The sequence below is a fragment of the Leptonychotes weddellii genome, chromosome X, assembly GCF_054177405.1.
Source record: "Leptonychotes weddellii isolate Sample4059 chromosome X, ASM5417740v2, whole genome shotgun sequence".
NCBI classification, from domain to species: domain Eukaryota; kingdom Metazoa; phylum Chordata; class Mammalia; order Carnivora; family Phocidae; genus Leptonychotes; species Leptonychotes weddellii.
The window spans coordinates 65,829,427-65,847,814 of NC_138385.1; the positions used below are offsets into that span (position 1 = coordinate 65,829,427).

The window sequence follows — 18,388 nt, forward strand, 5'->3', positions numbered from 1 at the left end:
TCTGAAGAGTTTTGATCAAGAAAGGATGCTGTATTTGTCAAATGCTTTTTCTGCATCTATTGAGAGGATCATATGGTTCTTGTTCTTTCTTTTATTAATGTATTGTGTCATGTTGATTGATTTGCAGATGTTGAACCAATCTTGCAGCCCAGGAATAAATCCCACTTGGTCGTGGTGAATAATCCTTTTCATGTACTGTTGGATCCTATTGGCTAGTATTTTGGTGAGAATTTTTGCATCTGTGTTCATCAGGGATATTGGTCTGTAATTCTCCTTTTTGATAGCGTCTTTGTCTGGTTTTGGGATCAAGGTAATGCTGGCCTCATAAATGAGTTTGGAAGTTTTCCTTCCATTTCTATTTTTTGGAACAGTTTCAGAAGAATAGGTATTAATTCTTCTTTAAATGTTTGGTAGGATTCCCCTGGAAAGACCTTCTGGCCCTGGGCTCTTGTTTCTTGGGAGATTTTTATTACTGTTTCTATTTCCTTAGTGGTTATGGGTCTGTTCAGGATTTTTATTTCTTTGTGGTTCAATTTTGGTAGTTTATACATCTCTAGGAATGCATCCATTTCTTCCAGATTGTCTAATTTGTTGGCATATAGTTACTCTTAATATGTTATTTTAATTGTTTGTATTTCTTTGGTGTTGGTTGTGATCTTTCCTCTTTCATTAATGATTTTATTTATTTGGGCCATTTCTCTTTTCATTTTGATAAGTCTGGCCAGGGGTTTATAGATCTTATTAATTCTTTAAAAGAAACTCCTAGTATCATTAATCTGTTCTACTATTCTTTTGGTTTCTATTTCATTGATTTCTGCTCTGATCTTTATTATTTCTCTTCTCCTGCTGGGTTTAGGCTTTAATTGGTGTTCTTTCTCCAGCTCCATTAGGTGTAGGGTTAGGTTGTGTATTTGAGACCTTTCTTGTTTCTTGAGAAAGGCTTGTATTGCTCTATACTTTCCTCTTAGGACCACCTTTGCTGCATCTCAAAGATTTTGAAGAGTTGTGTTTTCATTTTCAGTTGTTTTCATGAGTTTTTAAAAATTTTTCTTAAATTTCCTGGTTGACCCATTCATTCTTTACTAGAATGCTTTTTAGCCTCCATGTATTTGAGCTCTTTCCAACTTTCCTCTTGTGATTAAGTTCTAGTTTCAAAGCATTGTGGTCTGAGAATATGCAGGGAATGATCCCAAACTTTTGGTACCAGTTGAGAGCTGATTTGTGACCTAGGATGTGATCTATTCTGGAGAATGTTCCATGGGCACTAGAGAAGAATGTGCATTCTGTTGCTTTGGGGTGGAATGTTCTGAATATATCTGTGAAGTCCATTTGGTCCAGTGTGTCATTTAAAGCCTTTATTTCCTTGTTGATCTTTTGCTTAGATGATCTGTCCATTTCAGTGAGGGGGTGTTAAAGTCTCCTACTATTATTGTATTGTTGTCAATGTGTTTCTTTGATTTTGTTATTAATTGGTTTATATAATTGGCTGCCCCCATGGTAGGGGCATAGATATTTACAATTGTTAGATCTTCTTGTTAGATAGACCCTTTGAGTAGGATATAATGTCCTTCCTCATCTCTTATTATAGTCTTTGATTTAAAATCTAATTTGTCTGATATAAGGATTGCCACCCAGCTTTCTTTTGATGTCCATAAGCATGGTAAATTGTTTTCCACCCTGTCACTTTCAATCTGGAGGTGTCTTTGGGTCTAAAATGAATCTCTTGCAGGCAGCATATCGACGGGTATTTTTTTTTTTAATCCAATCTGATACCCCATGTCTTTTGATTGGGGCATTTAGCCCTTTTTCATTCAGGGTAACTGTTGAAAGATATGAATTTAGCTCCATTGTATTGCCTGTAAGGTGACTGTTACTGTATTTTGTCTCTATTCATTTCTGGTCTATGTTACTTTTAGGTTCTCTCTTGGCTTAGAGGACCCCTTTCAATATTTCTTGTAGGGTTGGTTTGGTGTTTGCAAATTCTTTTAGTTTTTGTTTGTCCTGGAATCTTTTTATCTCTCCTTTATTTTCAGTGACAGCCTAGGTGCATATAGTATTCTTGGCTGCATATTTTTTCTCGTTTAGTGCTCTGAATATATCATGCCAGTCCTTTCTGGCCTACCAGGTCTCTGTGGATAGGTCTGCTGCCAATCTAATGTTTCTACCATTGTAGGTTACAGACCTCTTGTCCTGAGCTGCTTTCAGGGTTTTCGCTTTATCTCTGAGACTTGTGAGTTTTACTATTAGATGTTGGGGTGTTGACCTATTTTTATTGATTTTGGGGGGGTTCTCTGTGCCTCCTGGATTTTGATGCCTGTTTGCTTCCCCAAATTAGGGAGCTTTTCTGGTATAATTTGCTCCAACATACCTTCTTCCCCTCTCTCTCTTTCTTCTTCTTCTTCTGGGATCCCAATTATTCTAATATTGTTTCATCTTATGGTATCATTTGTCTCTCAAAATCTCCCCTCCTGCTCCATTAGTTGTTTATCTCTCTTTTTCTCAGCTTCTTTATTCTCCATCATTTGGTCTTCTATATCACTAATTCTCTCTTCTGCCCCATTTATCCTAGCAGTTAGAGCCTCCATTTTTTATTGAACCTCATTAATAGCTTTTTGATTTTGACTTGGTTAGATTTTAGTTCTTTTATTTCTCCAGAAAGGCATTCTCTAGTATCTTCCATGCTTTTTCAAGCCCAGCTAGTATCTTTATAATCATGATTCTGACCTCTAGTTCAGAGATCTTACTAATGTCTGTATTGATTAGGTGCTTGGCATTTGGTATTGCCTCTTGTTCTTTTTTTGAGGTGAGTTTTTCCATCTTGTCATTTTGTCCAGAGGAGAATAAATGAATGAGAGAACAAAATGCTAACAGGGTAACAATGACCCCAGAAAAATATACACTAAACAAACCAGAAGAGACCCGAAACCAGGGGGAAAAGAAAGGAAAGAAAGAAAGAAAAAAGAATATGATCAAATATGATCAGGCTGGTGAATAGATCAGTGCCACACACTAGATTTTGGGCATATTTTGGTCTGTTAGAAGACACTGCCTCCCAAAATTTTAAAGAAAGAAAAACTTAAATATGTACAAAAATAAGGGTAAATATGATGAAGGGATGGAATATGACTGTAAAGATAAAAATTAAGAAGATGTGGGCCATATATACAATGGAATATTACTCAACCATCAGAAAGGATGAATACCCAACTTTTACATCAACATGGATGGGACTGGAGGATTTTATGCTAAGTGATATAAGTCAAGCAGAGAAAGTCAATTATCATATGGTTTCACTTATTTGTGGAAAATAAGGAATGGCATGGAGGACATTAGTAGAAGGAAGGGAAAAATGAAGGGGGGGGAATCGGAGGGAGAGATGAACCATGAGAGACTATGTACACTGAGAAACAAACAGGGTTTTAGAGGGGAAGGGAGAGGGGGGATTGGTTAGCCCAGTGATGGGTATTAAGGAGGGTACGTACTGCATGGAGCACTGGTTGTTATACGAAAACAATGGATCATGGATCACCACATCAAAAACTAATGATGTATTGTATGGTGACTAACATAACATAATAAAATTTAAAAAATATATATAAATGATTTTATAAAAGGAATTGATAAGAAGTTTGTTGAAAAAAGAAAGAAGACAAATTAAAAAAATAAAATAAAAAGGGAGAGAATGTGATCAGGCAGGAGACTAGAACAAATCCATACACTAGAGATTTAGGGTGTATACTGGTCTGTTAGAAGAAACTGTATCCCAAAATTTTAAAGAGAGAAAACTTAAGGTTAACTATAATGAAGGGATAGAATATGACTCTAAAAATGAAAATGAAAAAAGATTTTAGAAAAAAAAATTGATAAGATGGTTGAAAAAGGGAAAAAGAAAAATTTTTAAAAAATAAAGAAAAAAACAAAGAAAATTTAAAAAATTAACTTTGAAAGACTAAAGAATCATGGGGAAAAAGTCATGAATTCTACATGCTGTATTCCTCTATTGCTCTAGCTTTGCAGTTCTCATTGATTGGGAAACTGAGTCTTGGCTGGATGTTCTTGCTGATCTTCTGGGGGAGGGGCCTGTTGCAGTGATTCTCAAATATCTTTGCCCGAGGCGGAATTGCACTGCCCTTGTCAGGGTCCAGGCTAGGTAACCTGCTCAGGTTTGCTCTCAGTAGCTTTTGTTCCCTGAAAGCTTTCCATACAGCTTTGGAGGATAAGAATGAAAATGGCAGCCTCCCAGTCTCTAATCCCGAAGGAGCCAAGAGCTCAGGGCCCCACTCCTCAGTGCTCCCTCAGAGAAAAGCAGTCAACCACTCCTGTCTCCCTGGTCTCCGGCTGCACTCTGTGATCACCTGGCCTGTGACCAAGCATTTCTATCTCTGACACACAACCCCATTTGGAGTCTCCAAACCCAACAGATTTCTGCAGTGCACTCCTGTGCCACTCCTCCCAGGGGAGGAAAGGGAGTCTCCCCAGATCTGCTGCTTGTTGGGTCCCTGCTCGAAGAACAGTGGCCTAACTGTGCGACGGATCACAGTTCATGGCAACCCCGAGCTGAGACCCCACTTCTCAGCTCATCTTTGCAGCCGGCTTCCCCACTCTGATACCTGGGAGCTCTGCCACACTCAGACACCCCCGGTCTTTCTGTGACCCTGAGGGACCTGAGACCACACTGTCCCAGCGAGGGTTCCACCCCCACTTAGCCACTGGAGCGACGTCCCTCAGCGGAGCTGACTTTTAAAAGTTCCCATTTTTTGCTCTGGTGCTCTATCACTTGCTGGTAGCTGGCTGAGGGAGGCTCCTTCCCCCTGTGGTCTATCTTCCCGAATATCGCCTCATATTCACTTCTTCACAAGTCTTAACTTCCAGAAAGTGGTCGCTTTTCTGTTTATAGAATTGATGCTATTCTTTTCTTTGATCTCCTGTTGAGTTTGTAGGTGTTCATAATGGTCTGATACCTATCTAGCTGAATTCCTGGGACTGGACAAAATTTAGGTCTCCTACTCCTCCACCACCTTGCTCTTCCCCATTGTGTTTGTTTTTATCTCTTTTTCATATGTGGGTGTTCCCATCTTGGATGCATAAATATTTACAACTGTTATATCTTCTTGTTGGATTGTCCCCATTTGATTATACAGTGTCCTTTTTTGTCTCTTGTGATAGTCTTTGTTTTAAAATCTAGTTTGTCTGATATAATTTTTGCTCCTCCAGTTTTCTTTTAACATCCGTTTGCATGATAAATTCTTCTCCATCCTCCCAGTTTCAATCTGCACGTGTCTCAGTCTAAAATGGGTCTCTTGTGGGCAGCATATAGATCAGTCTTGCTTTTTAATCCATTGTATTACTTTATGTCTTTTGATCAGAACATTTAGTCCATTTACTTTCAAAGTAATTATTGATGTATATGTATTTCTTGCCATTTTATTACTTGTTTTGTGATTGTTTCTGAAATTTTTCTCTGTTCATTCTCTTTCCTTCTTTCTTTCTTTCATGGTTTGCTGGGTTTCCTTAGTGATACATTTATATTTCTTTCTCTTTTTCTTTGCATACATATTAGTGGTTTTTGATTTGTGGTTACAATTAGATTTGCATATAACATCTCCCATATATAGCAGTCTATATCAAGTTGATGGTCATTTAAGTTTGAACTCATTATTTACTCCTCTCCTTCCCATGTTTGAGATATATGGTGTCATATTTTGCAATCTTTTATTTTGTGATTTCCTTTACTGGTTTTTTACAGAAGTATTAATTTTTATTGCTTTTGTGTTTCCTACCTTCATCTTCTCATTTATAATCCTTCCTTTCCACTCAAAGTGTCCCCTTTAATATTTCTTGCAGGCTGGTTTAATGATCATGAACTCCTTCAGTTTTTGTTTGTCTGAGAAACTTTTTTTTTTTAAATTATGTTATGTTAGTTATCTGAGAAACTCTTTATCTCTCCTCCTATTCTGGATGATAGCCTTGCTGTATAGAGTATCTTGGCTGTATATTTTTCCCATTCAGCAATTTGAATGTATCATTTCCCTCTCTCTGGTTTGCAAGGTTTCTGCTGAAATGTTCATTTACAGCCTTATGGGGTTTCCCTTGTATGTAACTTTTGACTTGCTGCCTGTAAAATTTTTCTTCACTAATTTTTGCCATTTTAATTATAATATGTCTTAGTGTGGATATGCTTTTATTGATTTTGTTGGAGCATTGCTGTGTCCCTTGGATCTGGATATCTGTTTCCTTCCTCAGATTAGGGAATTTTTTCATTATTATTTGTGCAAGTAAATTTTCTGCCCACTATTTTTTCTCTTCTTCTGGGATCCCTATAATATGAATGTTATTATGTTTGATGGAGTCTCTCCGTTCCCTAAACCTATTCTCATTTTGCACAATTCTTTTTTCTTTTGTTCAGTTTGATTACTTTTGATTACTCTGTCTTCTAGATCACTAATTTGTTCTGCTTTTTCCAGCCTGCTGTTCATTTTATCAAGTGTGTTTCTCATTTCATTTATTGAACCCTTTATCTCTGTTATGTTATTCCTTATCTGTGTATTAAGGGACTCATTGATGTCTTCCAGTCTTTTCTCAAGTCCAGTGTGTATCTTTATGATCATTACTTTAAATTCTCTGTCAGGCATGTCACTTATATCTGTTTTGCTTGGACCTCTGGTCATGGCCTTATCCAATTCTTGCATTTGGAATAAATTTGTCTGTCTTCTCATTTTGTGTAAGTACTTATGCATGTTCCTGTATGTAAGGAAAGTCAGCTACTTCTCCTGTTCTTGAGGATAATGGCCTTATGAAGAAGAGGTCCTATAATACCCCATAGTATAGTGTCCTCTATTCCCCATGGCCTAGTGCTTCAGGGGATGTCTCCAATTGGTGCTGCATGTGCTCTGCCACTGTATCATGGCTGCTTTATCCTTCAGGCTAGTCATCTGCAAAGGCTCTCTTCACCTGTTGTGGGCAATATTTGGTACCTGGTCTGAGTGTGGCAATTTTTAACTAGGTGTGTTCTGGTCTGCTTGTGCTTCCACCATTGCTGCCAGAACCAAAGCCCTGCAAAACTCCGGTTCGAGGGATGCAATGTGGGCAGGGGTTTGAGCTGGTCTTCTAGGAGAAGGGTCCTGCCACAATGGAACTGAGGCAAGCATGACTGGGAAGGGCAGTTCCACCAGAGTGTGTGTGTGGGGGGAGGTCACGGTTTGGTATAAGCTAGTTTGGTAGCAAGTGTAGGCCTTGGCTGGGTCCCACAAGTGGTCCTGTTCTTAAACTGAGGGGTAGGGGAGAGAAATGGTGCCTGTCATTCGCTTTGTTACCAGTGGGGTCTTTCCCTGAATGCTACCACTCAGTGACATACTCCAAGATGAGCAAATAACCTCCCCATTGTGTATCCCAGGCACTCTTCAGATTGCTGTTTTCAAGTTTTATGCCCGCAGACTGTTTGCCCTGCTTTCTCTCCAAGAGCATCCTTAATGCCCTCTGTGCTTTCCCAGAGCCAATCCTGCTGGCCTTTAAATCTCCAGGCTTTAAGTCTTGGTGGTTGCAAGAACTCACAAAATTCAGCCCCTCTTACTTTCCAAGCCAATTTCCATTGATGCTTGTCTTCTCTATGTGGGCTCCCCTGTGTGCTAGTCTGTGTCACCCTTTTCTGCAACTGCAGCTCCTTCCCCACCATGGTGACAATGATCTGTTTCTCTCCCAAGGTGTGTTTCCACACTTTTTACCTTCTTCGATGTGGGCTCTTCTCTACCTTTAGTTGTGAAGTTTGTTCTGCCATTCTTCAGGTTGGTTTTGGGGTTATTAGGATGATTTGATAGTTATCTAGTTGTATTTGTGGGACAAGGCAAGCCTAGAGTTTTCCTACTCCACCACCATCTTCCCAGATTTCTTTGTTTCTTTTTTATCTTTTTTTTTTTGCTTTTTCCTCATCTTATCTGAGCATTTTTCATGATCTCATTTTATTGCTTGTGTTTACTTATCATTTATATATCTTCGTGCTTTTTTTTTTTTTTTTTTTACTTTTTAGTGGTTCCCCTAGGGTTTACAATGTATGTTTTAAAATAATTTGGGTTCACCTTCAAATAACACTATATTACTTTACATGTAGAACAAATACCTTATAACAGAATATTCCCAGACTCTTCCTCCCTTTCCTTGTCATTGTTTTACTTATTTCATTTTGATATATGCTATGAACACCCAATACATTATTACTATTATTGCTTTAAATGGTCAGTTATCTTTTAGAACAATTAAGAATATGCAAAATAAAAGGTATATTTTGCCTTAATTTATTCCTTTTCCAATGCTTTTCTTTAATGATGTAGATCCAATTTTCTGACCTATATCAGATCTTTTCTGCCTAAATATTGTTCTTTAATATTTCTTATAAGAAAGGTCTGCCTGTGATGAATTTCCTGGTTTTTTTTTTTTTTTTGGTCTGAAATAAAAGTATTTATTTTGCCTTTATTTTTGAAGGACATTTTTGCTGAATTTAGAATTCTGGATTGGCAGGGTTTGTGGGGCTTTTTTGTTGTTGTTGCTGTTGTTGCTTACTTCCAATACTTTAAATTTTTTATTCCACTATCTTTTTTGCTTATGTGGCTTCTGACAAGAAGTCCAGTATAATTCTCCTCCTTGTTCTTCTGTAAGTAAGGTGTTCCTACTACCCCTTTTTCCTGGCCTCCTTCAGTATTTTATTTTTGCCGGATTTTCTGCAGTTTGAATTTGCTATGTCTGGTGTGGTGTGCTTCTTTTTAAAATTTTATTTATCTTGCTTGGTATTCTCTGAGATACTTGAATCTGTGGTTTGGTATCAATAACTAAATTTTGGAAAATTTTGGCAGTTCTTTCTTCAAATATTTCTTCTTTCCCATTATCTCCCTCTTCTCGTTCTGTTATTCTAATTACATATATATTACATTATATATATATATTCTAATTACATATATATGTCTATATATGATATTTCTATGTTACATATATATTACACTCTTTTATACAAAGTTCTTGGATGTTTTGTTCTGGGTTGTTTTGTTTGGTTTGTTTGTTTTTTTACAATTTTTTTTTTCTCTCTGCTTTTTAGGGTGTGTAATTTCTACTGATCTATCTTCAAGTTCATATATTTCTCAGCTATGTTAAGTTCACTTATGAGAACATTGAAGACATTCTTCAGATCAATTACTGTGTTTCTTCTCTTGCATTTATATTTGATTCTTTCTTATACTTTCCATCCCCCTACTGAAATTATCTATCTGATCTTGCATGCTGTCTACCTTTTCAATAAAGCTTTTAACTTATCAATCGTAACTATTTTAAATTCCTTGCCTGATAATTCCAACATGAGTATCATAACTGAGTCTGATCCTAATGATCTGTCTCTTCAGACTATTTTTTTTCTTGCCTTGATTCTTCCCTTTGGACTGCTCTCTGGAGACAATTATCTTTTGCATCCTTTGAAGATGTAGTCTTCTATTATTTTACTTATTTTAGCCTGATAGTAGGGAATAGGGGACTAATGACATTCCATGTTAGTCTGATTAAGCCTCCATCTTAGGCAATCTTATCCTCAATCTTGGAGGTGTGACCTTCCCATGTGTTCCTGATTCTTCTTTAACTATAATGGTGTGCCTAGTGCATATTCCGATGCCTCCTGGGCTACAGCATTTTTCCATTTTCCTTCTCCAGCTGTGTTGAGTTTCTACCAGTGTCCTCACTTTCTGTTGCCCTTCCTTCTTCAGATTAAGGCTTATTTTCTTTAGGGGAGATGGAGTAGATTGGTCTCAGCAGAGTTTCAATAGTGTTGGCCATTCCTCTCTGTCAGCAGCACTTAATTTCCACCAGTGCTCTCAAACTACAGTTGCATTCCCTTTCTCTTTGAAGACTAAGGTTTTTGTTTCATAGAATACAAAGGGAGAATGGCCTGGGCACAATTTCAGCAATGGCTGCTATTCTGTTTTCCTCTCCAAGCCAGAACTACAGGACATCTTTTTCAGGATTCTTCTGTACCTGGTGGAATTCCTGGAGGATGCAAAACCGCCTATGTCTTCAGCCCCAGGGGCTTCACATTCTCATGCTAGCCCACAATGAACCTTTAGCAATTTATTAAAAATTTTTAGCTGAATCCTCTTATGAGTTTATATGTTGTGCAGTAGTATCTATGAAAGATAAGCAAATACCTGGGCCCTATTGCTCCCTGCAGATGACTGCCTGTCTTTATGGATTTGGGGTTAGCTGTTCACACTGTAATCTCAGTTTTCTGATGAATTCAGAAGTCAGTTTGAAAATTTCCAGGTTTTTGTTATTGTCATTGTTATAATAGTAGGGAAGATGTTTTCCCAATTCAACATCTCTGAGCTGATAACAGAAGATGATGGGGACCTGGGGATAAGCCTTTGAGATTTTGTTTATCTTCCAGCATCAATACCCCAGTTTACCAATTCCCCCACAATGGTGATCATGGTGGGTTTACCAGCTCGAGGAAAGACCTACATCTCCACGAAGCTCACAAGATATCTCAACTGGATAGGAACACCGACTAAAGGTATGTCTCTGAAACCCTTTGTTCTATAGCCCCCTACCGGCCACTGGCTGAAGAGTAAGGTAGCAGGCCTCAGAATGCCTCAAAACATTATTACCAATCTTAGGATTACTACTACTACTATTACTACAACAACTACTACTACTACCACCACCACCACACTCTTAAAAGTTTTACAATTTCTTGAGCACATACTCTATGCCTAACTGTATTCTAGGTACTAGGTATAGGAAAACTAGTAAGATTAAATGTCTGTTCTCAAGGACCTCCAGTTTTGCAAGAACTTAACACAATCCTATGAGTAATATACTATTTTTATTACCATTATTATTATTTATTACCATTATTATTATTATAACACCAATAATACTATTTTGATTAGCATTACCATTTATCCAAAACCTTAAGATTTTCTTCAAGCCTTAGGGTATGTAGAATCAAGCATATTGAAGCCACAGCCCAGAGGTTCCCACAGGGTCTTTACTAAAGCTGGGCACCTTCATTCACCTCATCCTCTGGAGTTCAGAAGGTGTCCACTCTCTCCAAGCCTCTCCTCTCTGAGCTTTTTTACTTCCCCTCCCCAGCTGGAAGTGGTCCTGCCTTTTTCCACCTCCAAAAGGGCCTCCTTCCCTGCCTGTCAATCTCCTCCTTCACTCCCTATTTCCAACTTTCCATTCTCCTCAGTGTGGTCTCTTTTCTGCTTACTATCAGTTATTTAGTAATCACTCTCTCCTATTCCCCATTTGATTTTTCTACCCACCCCCACCCTGTATCTCCATTCCTATTTGATGGCTCTGTTCCCCCTAAGAGGACTGTGCTTCTCTGAGCTCCCATATCAACCCTCCCAACAGCCCCCTCTATGCCAACACTAATTACAGAGTGTGCTGTTGTAATGTGTGTCTGGGTATCTTTCCCCAGGAGCTGTTCTGGGGACAGGGGACCAGGTCATATTCCTTTCCTTCTCTCAAGTATGACCAGATTAAGACATTTAGAGGCTCTAAACAGTAAGAAATAGGGTGCCTCCACATCATATACAATTCTGAATAAAAACAGTAATGGTAAGAAAGTCTACCAGTGTTTTTTATTTATCCCCAATGACTATATTGATACTTTCAATGAATATCAACTTATCTAAAAATTATATTGCGACCATGTTCCTCCTTTCCTGGTACACTAAGCAAGTACTTAGACTCTCTTGTGAAATGGAGCACTGCTCCCCATTGCAGCAAACAGTTCTCCTTGGGCATTTATTTATTCAATCATTAATTATTCACTGAGCAGATAGCTGTGTAAAAGCCCTTGTTGGATATTGGGCAAAGACAAGTAGGATAGGATGCCTATCCTCAAAGAACTAACATCTATTCTTAAGTTCTAAAATGCCCATGAAAAAGAATCTAGTATTATCATCATTTTACAGTTGATTAAATTAATGCCCAAGAGGTGAAGTACCTCTAAAGGCACATGGCCACTGAGTGACAGAACCAGGAAATGAGCCCACATCTGGTTGATTCCAAAGCTGACACTCACTGTGCCAGGTCTGCTACTTGGCTCTACTGATGGGAAGAAAAAATAATCCCACCTTGACCCTATACTCACCTTTTCTCCATTATTTTTCTCTCCTTTCTCTTGCCCATCTCAGCATCCTATCTTCCCCCTTCCCTCCCTCTCTTCAACTCTCCTCCTCTCTTTCTCCCATTTCTTCTTTTCCTTCATGCACTTTCTCTAATTCACTGGCAAAGGGTTTTCCAATGGTTTTTTATGTGCCAAAACCCATGCTAGGCATTGAAGATGCAAAAATTAATGAGATTCACACCCTGTCCTTGAAGAGTTTTCTATCTGGCTGGGATGCATACTAACACCTCATGGTCACTTAAGGAATCCTAGATCAGGGTACTGAGGGGGCTCACAGAGGAAATCACCAACTGGAAGGCAGAGAAAGCTTCTAGATAGGGTATATTTGAGCTTGGTCTTGTGGGAGGAGTAGAACATTGGCAGAAGAGGAGAGAAGGAATAGTTCTTGTGGAGGACTCCGGCTCCAAGTAGCTTCTGCTGGGTGTTAGGAGAACATGGGATGGTGATGGATGGGTCTTTGCCCTAATGCACATGCTTTCCATCTGCTCCAGTCCAGTCCATTCTCACAGAGCACAAAGCCTCAGAGTCATGTTTCAAAGCACAAAGCTTACCATACCTACAGCCTCCAAGGATCTTCTTGGTCTGCAGGTTTAAGCCCAAGCTTTTTAGCCTGTTGTTCAAGGCCCTCCACAATCCACCCCAGCCAGTCTCTCAGGCTTCAGTCACAGTGAATGACTCACCATCCCCTAAACATATTCTGCCTTCTGCCAATGTCATACCGTTGCTTATGGTGTTCCTCTACCTGGAATGTCTTTGTTCCCCACTCCCATCCCCCATGCCTGTCTATAAAAGGCCTGCCTTCCTAAAAGGACTGGTTCAAATGCTGCTTTCTCCAAGAAATGATCTTAGATTACCCCAAGTGTAATTAATTTGTCCTTCCCCCTTATTCTTTCGAATGCCTGACAGAGAACTTAACAAACTGTGTGGGAACTCTATATTTACTGGTTTACTCTCTGTCCTACTTGCTGGATTGTGAGCTCCTTGGAACCCCATCATGCATATCTCATCTATCTTTGAGACTTCAGAACTCATGTCCTGCTTTACAGAGTGTGCATCAGAATGTGTTTATTGAATGGATGAATGAAATATTGCATTAGCTTCTTATCTCTTTCTCCTCCTTTCCTTACCTTCTCTCAGGTTTTTCATTATTACTGATGAGAAAGTATGGCTTAGAGAGGGCAATAAATTTAGATTCTCTGTCATGATACAGGAAAATGTAGTAACATGGGACTAGGATTCAGGAGGCCCAGTCTAGTCCTGTTACCTACTGACCACTAAATTACCTGCTGACCTGTTTGATCCTTAGTGATTGATTTTACTCACTGGATCTCTTTCCTTATCTTTCCAATGGAGTAGAGCATTGAAAGGTTAGAGTTTATGATAGAATAGCAGAAAATCCACTAGCTTTGGAGCCAAACAGACCTGGTTTTTAATCCCAGCTTCCCACTTATTAACTATGAAAGTTACTTCCTATCTCTGAACTTCAATTTCTTCATTTGTAAAATGGGATTATAATTTCTATGTTGCAGGGTTGTTGTGAGGAATAAATGAGATGGTAGCCATAATTTGAAGCTTTATAAGCATATTCTATAGCTACAAATTATACCTCCTTCAATCTCTGAAATCCCTCCCAACAATGACATATTTTTCCACTAGAATCTTTCCAACCCCTTCACCAGGTGTCCCTGCTTTCAGTGTTTAATTTAGGCCAGTACCGACGAGAGGCAGTGAGCTACAAGAACTATGAATTTTTTCTTCCAGACAACATGGAGGCCCTACATATCAGGAAGTAAGTGTCTAATATTTTAGAGTTCAGTGCTGCTCCTTGTTGAAGGAGGGCTTTGTTCAGATAATGGGGGTGTGGGGCAGAGTAATTTGGGTTAGCAAGGAGGTTTTCCAGACTCTCAAAGGGTGGCTGGAAAAGCCCTTCCCCTAGTTTACCCAAAGTCTGTTTCTGGTCATAACCATCCCCTACTTAAGAACTTAGGAACTAATGGTCTCCTACTCCTTACAGGAGAGAGTGGAAAATTTGAGTCTGAGCATTTAAGAGTCTCAATAGCATGGCCCATTCCAGTCTCTCCAGTACCATTTATTCAATCTCAAGTTCTCTCTCCTCTACAAGACACTGAGCACTTCCAGAACAGATCCTAGGTCTCATTTATTGATCCATGCCCTTATAATAGAACCCAGCAAAGAGTAATCACTAAATAGATTTTTGCCAAATGCATAAATATATTGCCACCATCATACCTGTGCTTGTACTGTTACCCATTCCAGGAATGCCTTCTACTTCACACACTATATACTCAAACTCTACCTGGGTTTAAGGACCAGTTCCACTTGAGCTCTATCCCCTCAAAGGTTGTTTTTTAATATTATGTCTCTGTCATTAGTCCACTTTTCCTGGGTATGCCACTTTATGCCTGCCCCTAAAATGTGCACACAGAGCCACTTTCAACTGTGTGACCTGTCTGTGCTTGTCATAGTGCCTAGAACATAGAATACCCTGTGTAAATGTTTCATTGATGAATAATTTAATGTGAGACATCTGAGAGATGGTGCAAAAGACAATGGAGAAAAATAGAGAGGAACTCATCTTGGGGACAAGGATTGTCTGTTTCTTTCTCCATCTTTTTCAGGCAGTGTGCCCTGGCAGCCCTGAAGGATGTCCATGACTATCTCAGCCATGAGGAAGGTCATGTTGCGGTAAAGAAGTTTGCATTTTCCCTCAAGTTTCTGCCAGAATGAAGGACCCCTAATATGTATTGAGCATTTACTATGTTCTACACACTAGTCTAAGTACTTTGCACATATTAATTTAATTCCACCCTCTCCCATAAGACAGGCATTGTTGTTATACTCCATTTTATAGCCCAGAAAAATGGCACAGAGAGATTAAATAATTTCCCAAGGTGGCACAGCATGTATGCAGCAAGGCTAAAACTAGAATTCAGGTTGCATAGGTCCAAAATCTACACTCTTAACTGCTATGCTTTACCACTCCACCCCCAAGAATTCAGTAAGACTTCAGTACACTTTAAGATTACAGTACAACATTTTTGAGTTCTAGAGATTTACCTAAATATCTAGTCAATTTAATCTCATAGACCCTTGGGGTAAAATTTGTGAATTCTAAAAGGGGAAAAGATCCTCAAATGGTCCCACCTGAGGTGCTGAGGATAGGGAGTTGTTTCCTGTTCTTGAAGAGCTCCAAAGTGATAGGGAAGGAAGAATCCTCAACTAGGAATTGAGAAGATCCATTCTAGCTCCGCTCTGTTAGCAACTCTTGGGGCCTTGGTTAAGGCAAATCTTTCCTCTAAGCCTTGGTTGTTTTACCTATAAAATTACCCTAATAAAAATTTACAATTTTCCTCTTGTTTATACCTACAGTCTGCTACATTTCTGGACTGACAACAAGGGCTCAATGAATGCTTAAGAAATTGGAATAAGTCAATTTCAAATCCTTCCTATTCTTCAAAACTCAGTCAAGTTCTATGTCACCCTGGAAGCCCTCCACTTAGCACAAGGATAGTCAAGGCATAGGTGTTCTCTCAAAACCAAATTCAGAGTAAACCAATCTCATCATTGGCCTCTAGGTTTTTGATGCCACCAACACTACCAGAGAACGACGGTCACTAATTCTGCAGTTTGCTAAGGAACATGGTTACAAGGTATAGTAACACTCCCACTCTTATCTAGAGCCTACTTATCTAGTACAAACCCCAAAGAAAGGCAAACCAGAGGACTCTAATCTGTCAAATCAGCTACAAATCAGGCTCAACATTTTAATTTGGTTATATGGCTTTCCAGATCACAGTTAGAAGCAACAAAACAGAACAGGAAAGAGGTGCTATATTAGGCAATGGAAGATAATTGCTGACAGGCTGACACTGTGGGGGGTGGAAATGAGGAAGGAGAGAAGAGAACTACTACAAAAAGCATATATAAGAACTAAAAACCGGTAAAAACATAAAAAAATAATCCAGGGCCATTCAGTTTAGAGTCAATATGCCTCAATAAAACTCAGAATCCTGAAAGTAACACTGTATGAAGTTATGTTGTCAGAGATGCCCCTAGGGATGATTCAGAGCCACTGAGAAGAGGTAAAGCTATGTTTGGCCCTACCAAATACAATTCCCTGCTGGAAATTTCTCTTCTTTTTCTCTTATAGGTCTTTTTCATTGAGTCCATCTGTAATGACCCTGGCATTATTGCAGAAAACATCAGGGTGAGGAGCACTTTACCTTGTCCTCCTTACTTTTCCTCAGGTTTGGATAACACCTAAAAAGACCTCTATGAGGCTATTAAAGGTGGTATTCTTCTCTGAGCTTCTCTTCCTACTTCCTATAGGAAGTATTTCTTGACTGTCCTGGCCTACAAAGCAGAGAAAGTCAATTATCATATGGTTTCACTTATTTGTGGAACATAAGGAATAGCATGGAGGACATTAGGAGAAGGAAAGGAAAAATGAAAGGGGGGAAATCAGAGGGGGAGATGAACCATGAGAGACTATGGACTCTGAGAAACAAACTGAGGGTTTTAGAGGGGAGGGGGGTGGGGGGATGGGTTAGCCCAGGAATGGATATTAAGGAGGGCATGTATTGCATGGAGCACTGGGTGTTATACACAAGCAATGAATCATGGAACACTACATCAAAAACTATGATGACTAACATAACATAACAAAAAATATATGAAATAAAATAAAATTCATATTTTCTGAAAAAAAGTCCTATGAAATTTAAAGAAGCCATAATATAGAGTCCTTAATATGCACTGGGCACCAAGCTTGACACTTACTGATTTGTTACAACAAGCCTGCATGTTCGGAATCTTTCATTGTTGGAGAGAGGAGACAGAGATTCCAAGAGAAGAGTTTTCAAGGATTCATACAACCAGAAAGAAGTTGAACTGGGACTGAACCTCAGGCTTGTATCAGAAATATAACTGTTCTTAGATTCTTAACATGTGGTCTAGAACTGGATCTGCCACATTTTATTGTTCCTTATTTCATGAAATTATTGGAGCTCAGGAACAGAAGAGACCTTAAAGGTTACCTCCCTCAATCCTCCATCAGATACTTGAAATCTCAGCTAAACGTTTGTCTATATTTTCTTTTCATACCTCCAATGAAAAAAGACTCATTGCTTTCATCAAATGCATTCCAATCAAGCTAAAATTTGCCTCCCTGAAATTTTAACTGATTGGTCCTATTTTTGCCTCTTAGGTCATAAAACATGTCCAATCCCTCTGTTCTTCCTCCACCCTTCCATCTACCCATTTACTGATTCAACACAAATTGGATCTATACAACTGAACTGGGCCATTCTGTGTATTAGAGACTTAGAGGAAAGTCCTACCCCTGAGCTCACAGTCTAGTGAGAGATACTGAGAGATACTGACAAGTTTATAGACATAACTCTGAGTCAGTGCTGAGATGAAAAAATAAAGGAGGCTCTGGGAGAACACTATTGAGTACCCAACCTTGCATGGGAGGGATAGATGTGTATCAGGGAAGACTTCTCAATGAGAGCAATAGCTGACCTGAATCTTGAAGAATGCATGGGAATTTAGCAGGTGAAGAATTGGATATAAGGGAATAGTATATACTAAATATGGTATCTCCAGAGAACTATAGTAGTTTAAGTTGGCTAGAGCAAAGTGTGTGGAAGAATAGGAGTACAATGGGAGATGAGATGAAGAAATCATTTTGGACTCAATTATGACAAATGGGCCACCTGATAAAATAGTTCACACTGTGCCCTAAAACATATAAGGAAATGGTGAAGAGTTTTAAGCAGGGGAATTCCATGGTCAGATGTGCATGTTAAAAATATCTTTCTGGCTGCTAGTATGAGGAGTACATCAGAAGTAACAAGACTGGCCCCCGGCGCGCCGGCCTTGCCGAGCCGGCCGGCCGGCCTGGCTCCCCTCCCCGGCCCCGACGGGCGGGCGGGCTGCCCTGAGGAGGCGGGGAGGGGAGGGCTGGGCCGGCCAGCGGGTGGGCGACAATGCCGAACTTCTGCGCTGCCCCCAACTGCACGAGGAAGAGTACGCAGTCGGACCTGGCCTTTTTCAGGTTCCCGCGGGATCCGGCCAGATGCCAGAAGTGGGTGGAGAATTGTAGGAGAGCAGACTTAGAAGATAAAACACCTGATCAACTAAATAAACATTATCGATTATGTGCCAAACACTTTGAGACCTCTATGATCTGTAGAA

General features: G+C 39.4%; 1 protein-coding gene across 1 annotated transcript in view; it reads left to right on the plus strand.

The window, feature by feature from the left end:
• Nucleotides 1–18,388, plus strand: part of PFKFB1 (6-phosphofructo-2-kinase/fructose-2,6-biphosphatase 1) — a 63,138-nt gene that overhangs the window by 35,006 nt on the left and 9,744 nt on the right. The window contains exons 2-6 of the mRNA XM_081809284.1: nt 10,415–10,540; nt 13,865–13,958; nt 14,809–14,875; nt 15,766–15,840; nt 16,341–16,451. Of these exons, the coding sequence (XP_081665410.1) occupies nt 10,415–10,540; nt 13,865–13,958; nt 14,809–14,875; nt 15,766–15,840; nt 16,341–16,451 (473 nt within the window). The remainder of the gene's footprint in view (nt 1–10,414; nt 10,541–13,864; nt 13,959–14,808; nt 14,876–15,765; nt 15,841–16,340; nt 16,452–18,388) is intronic.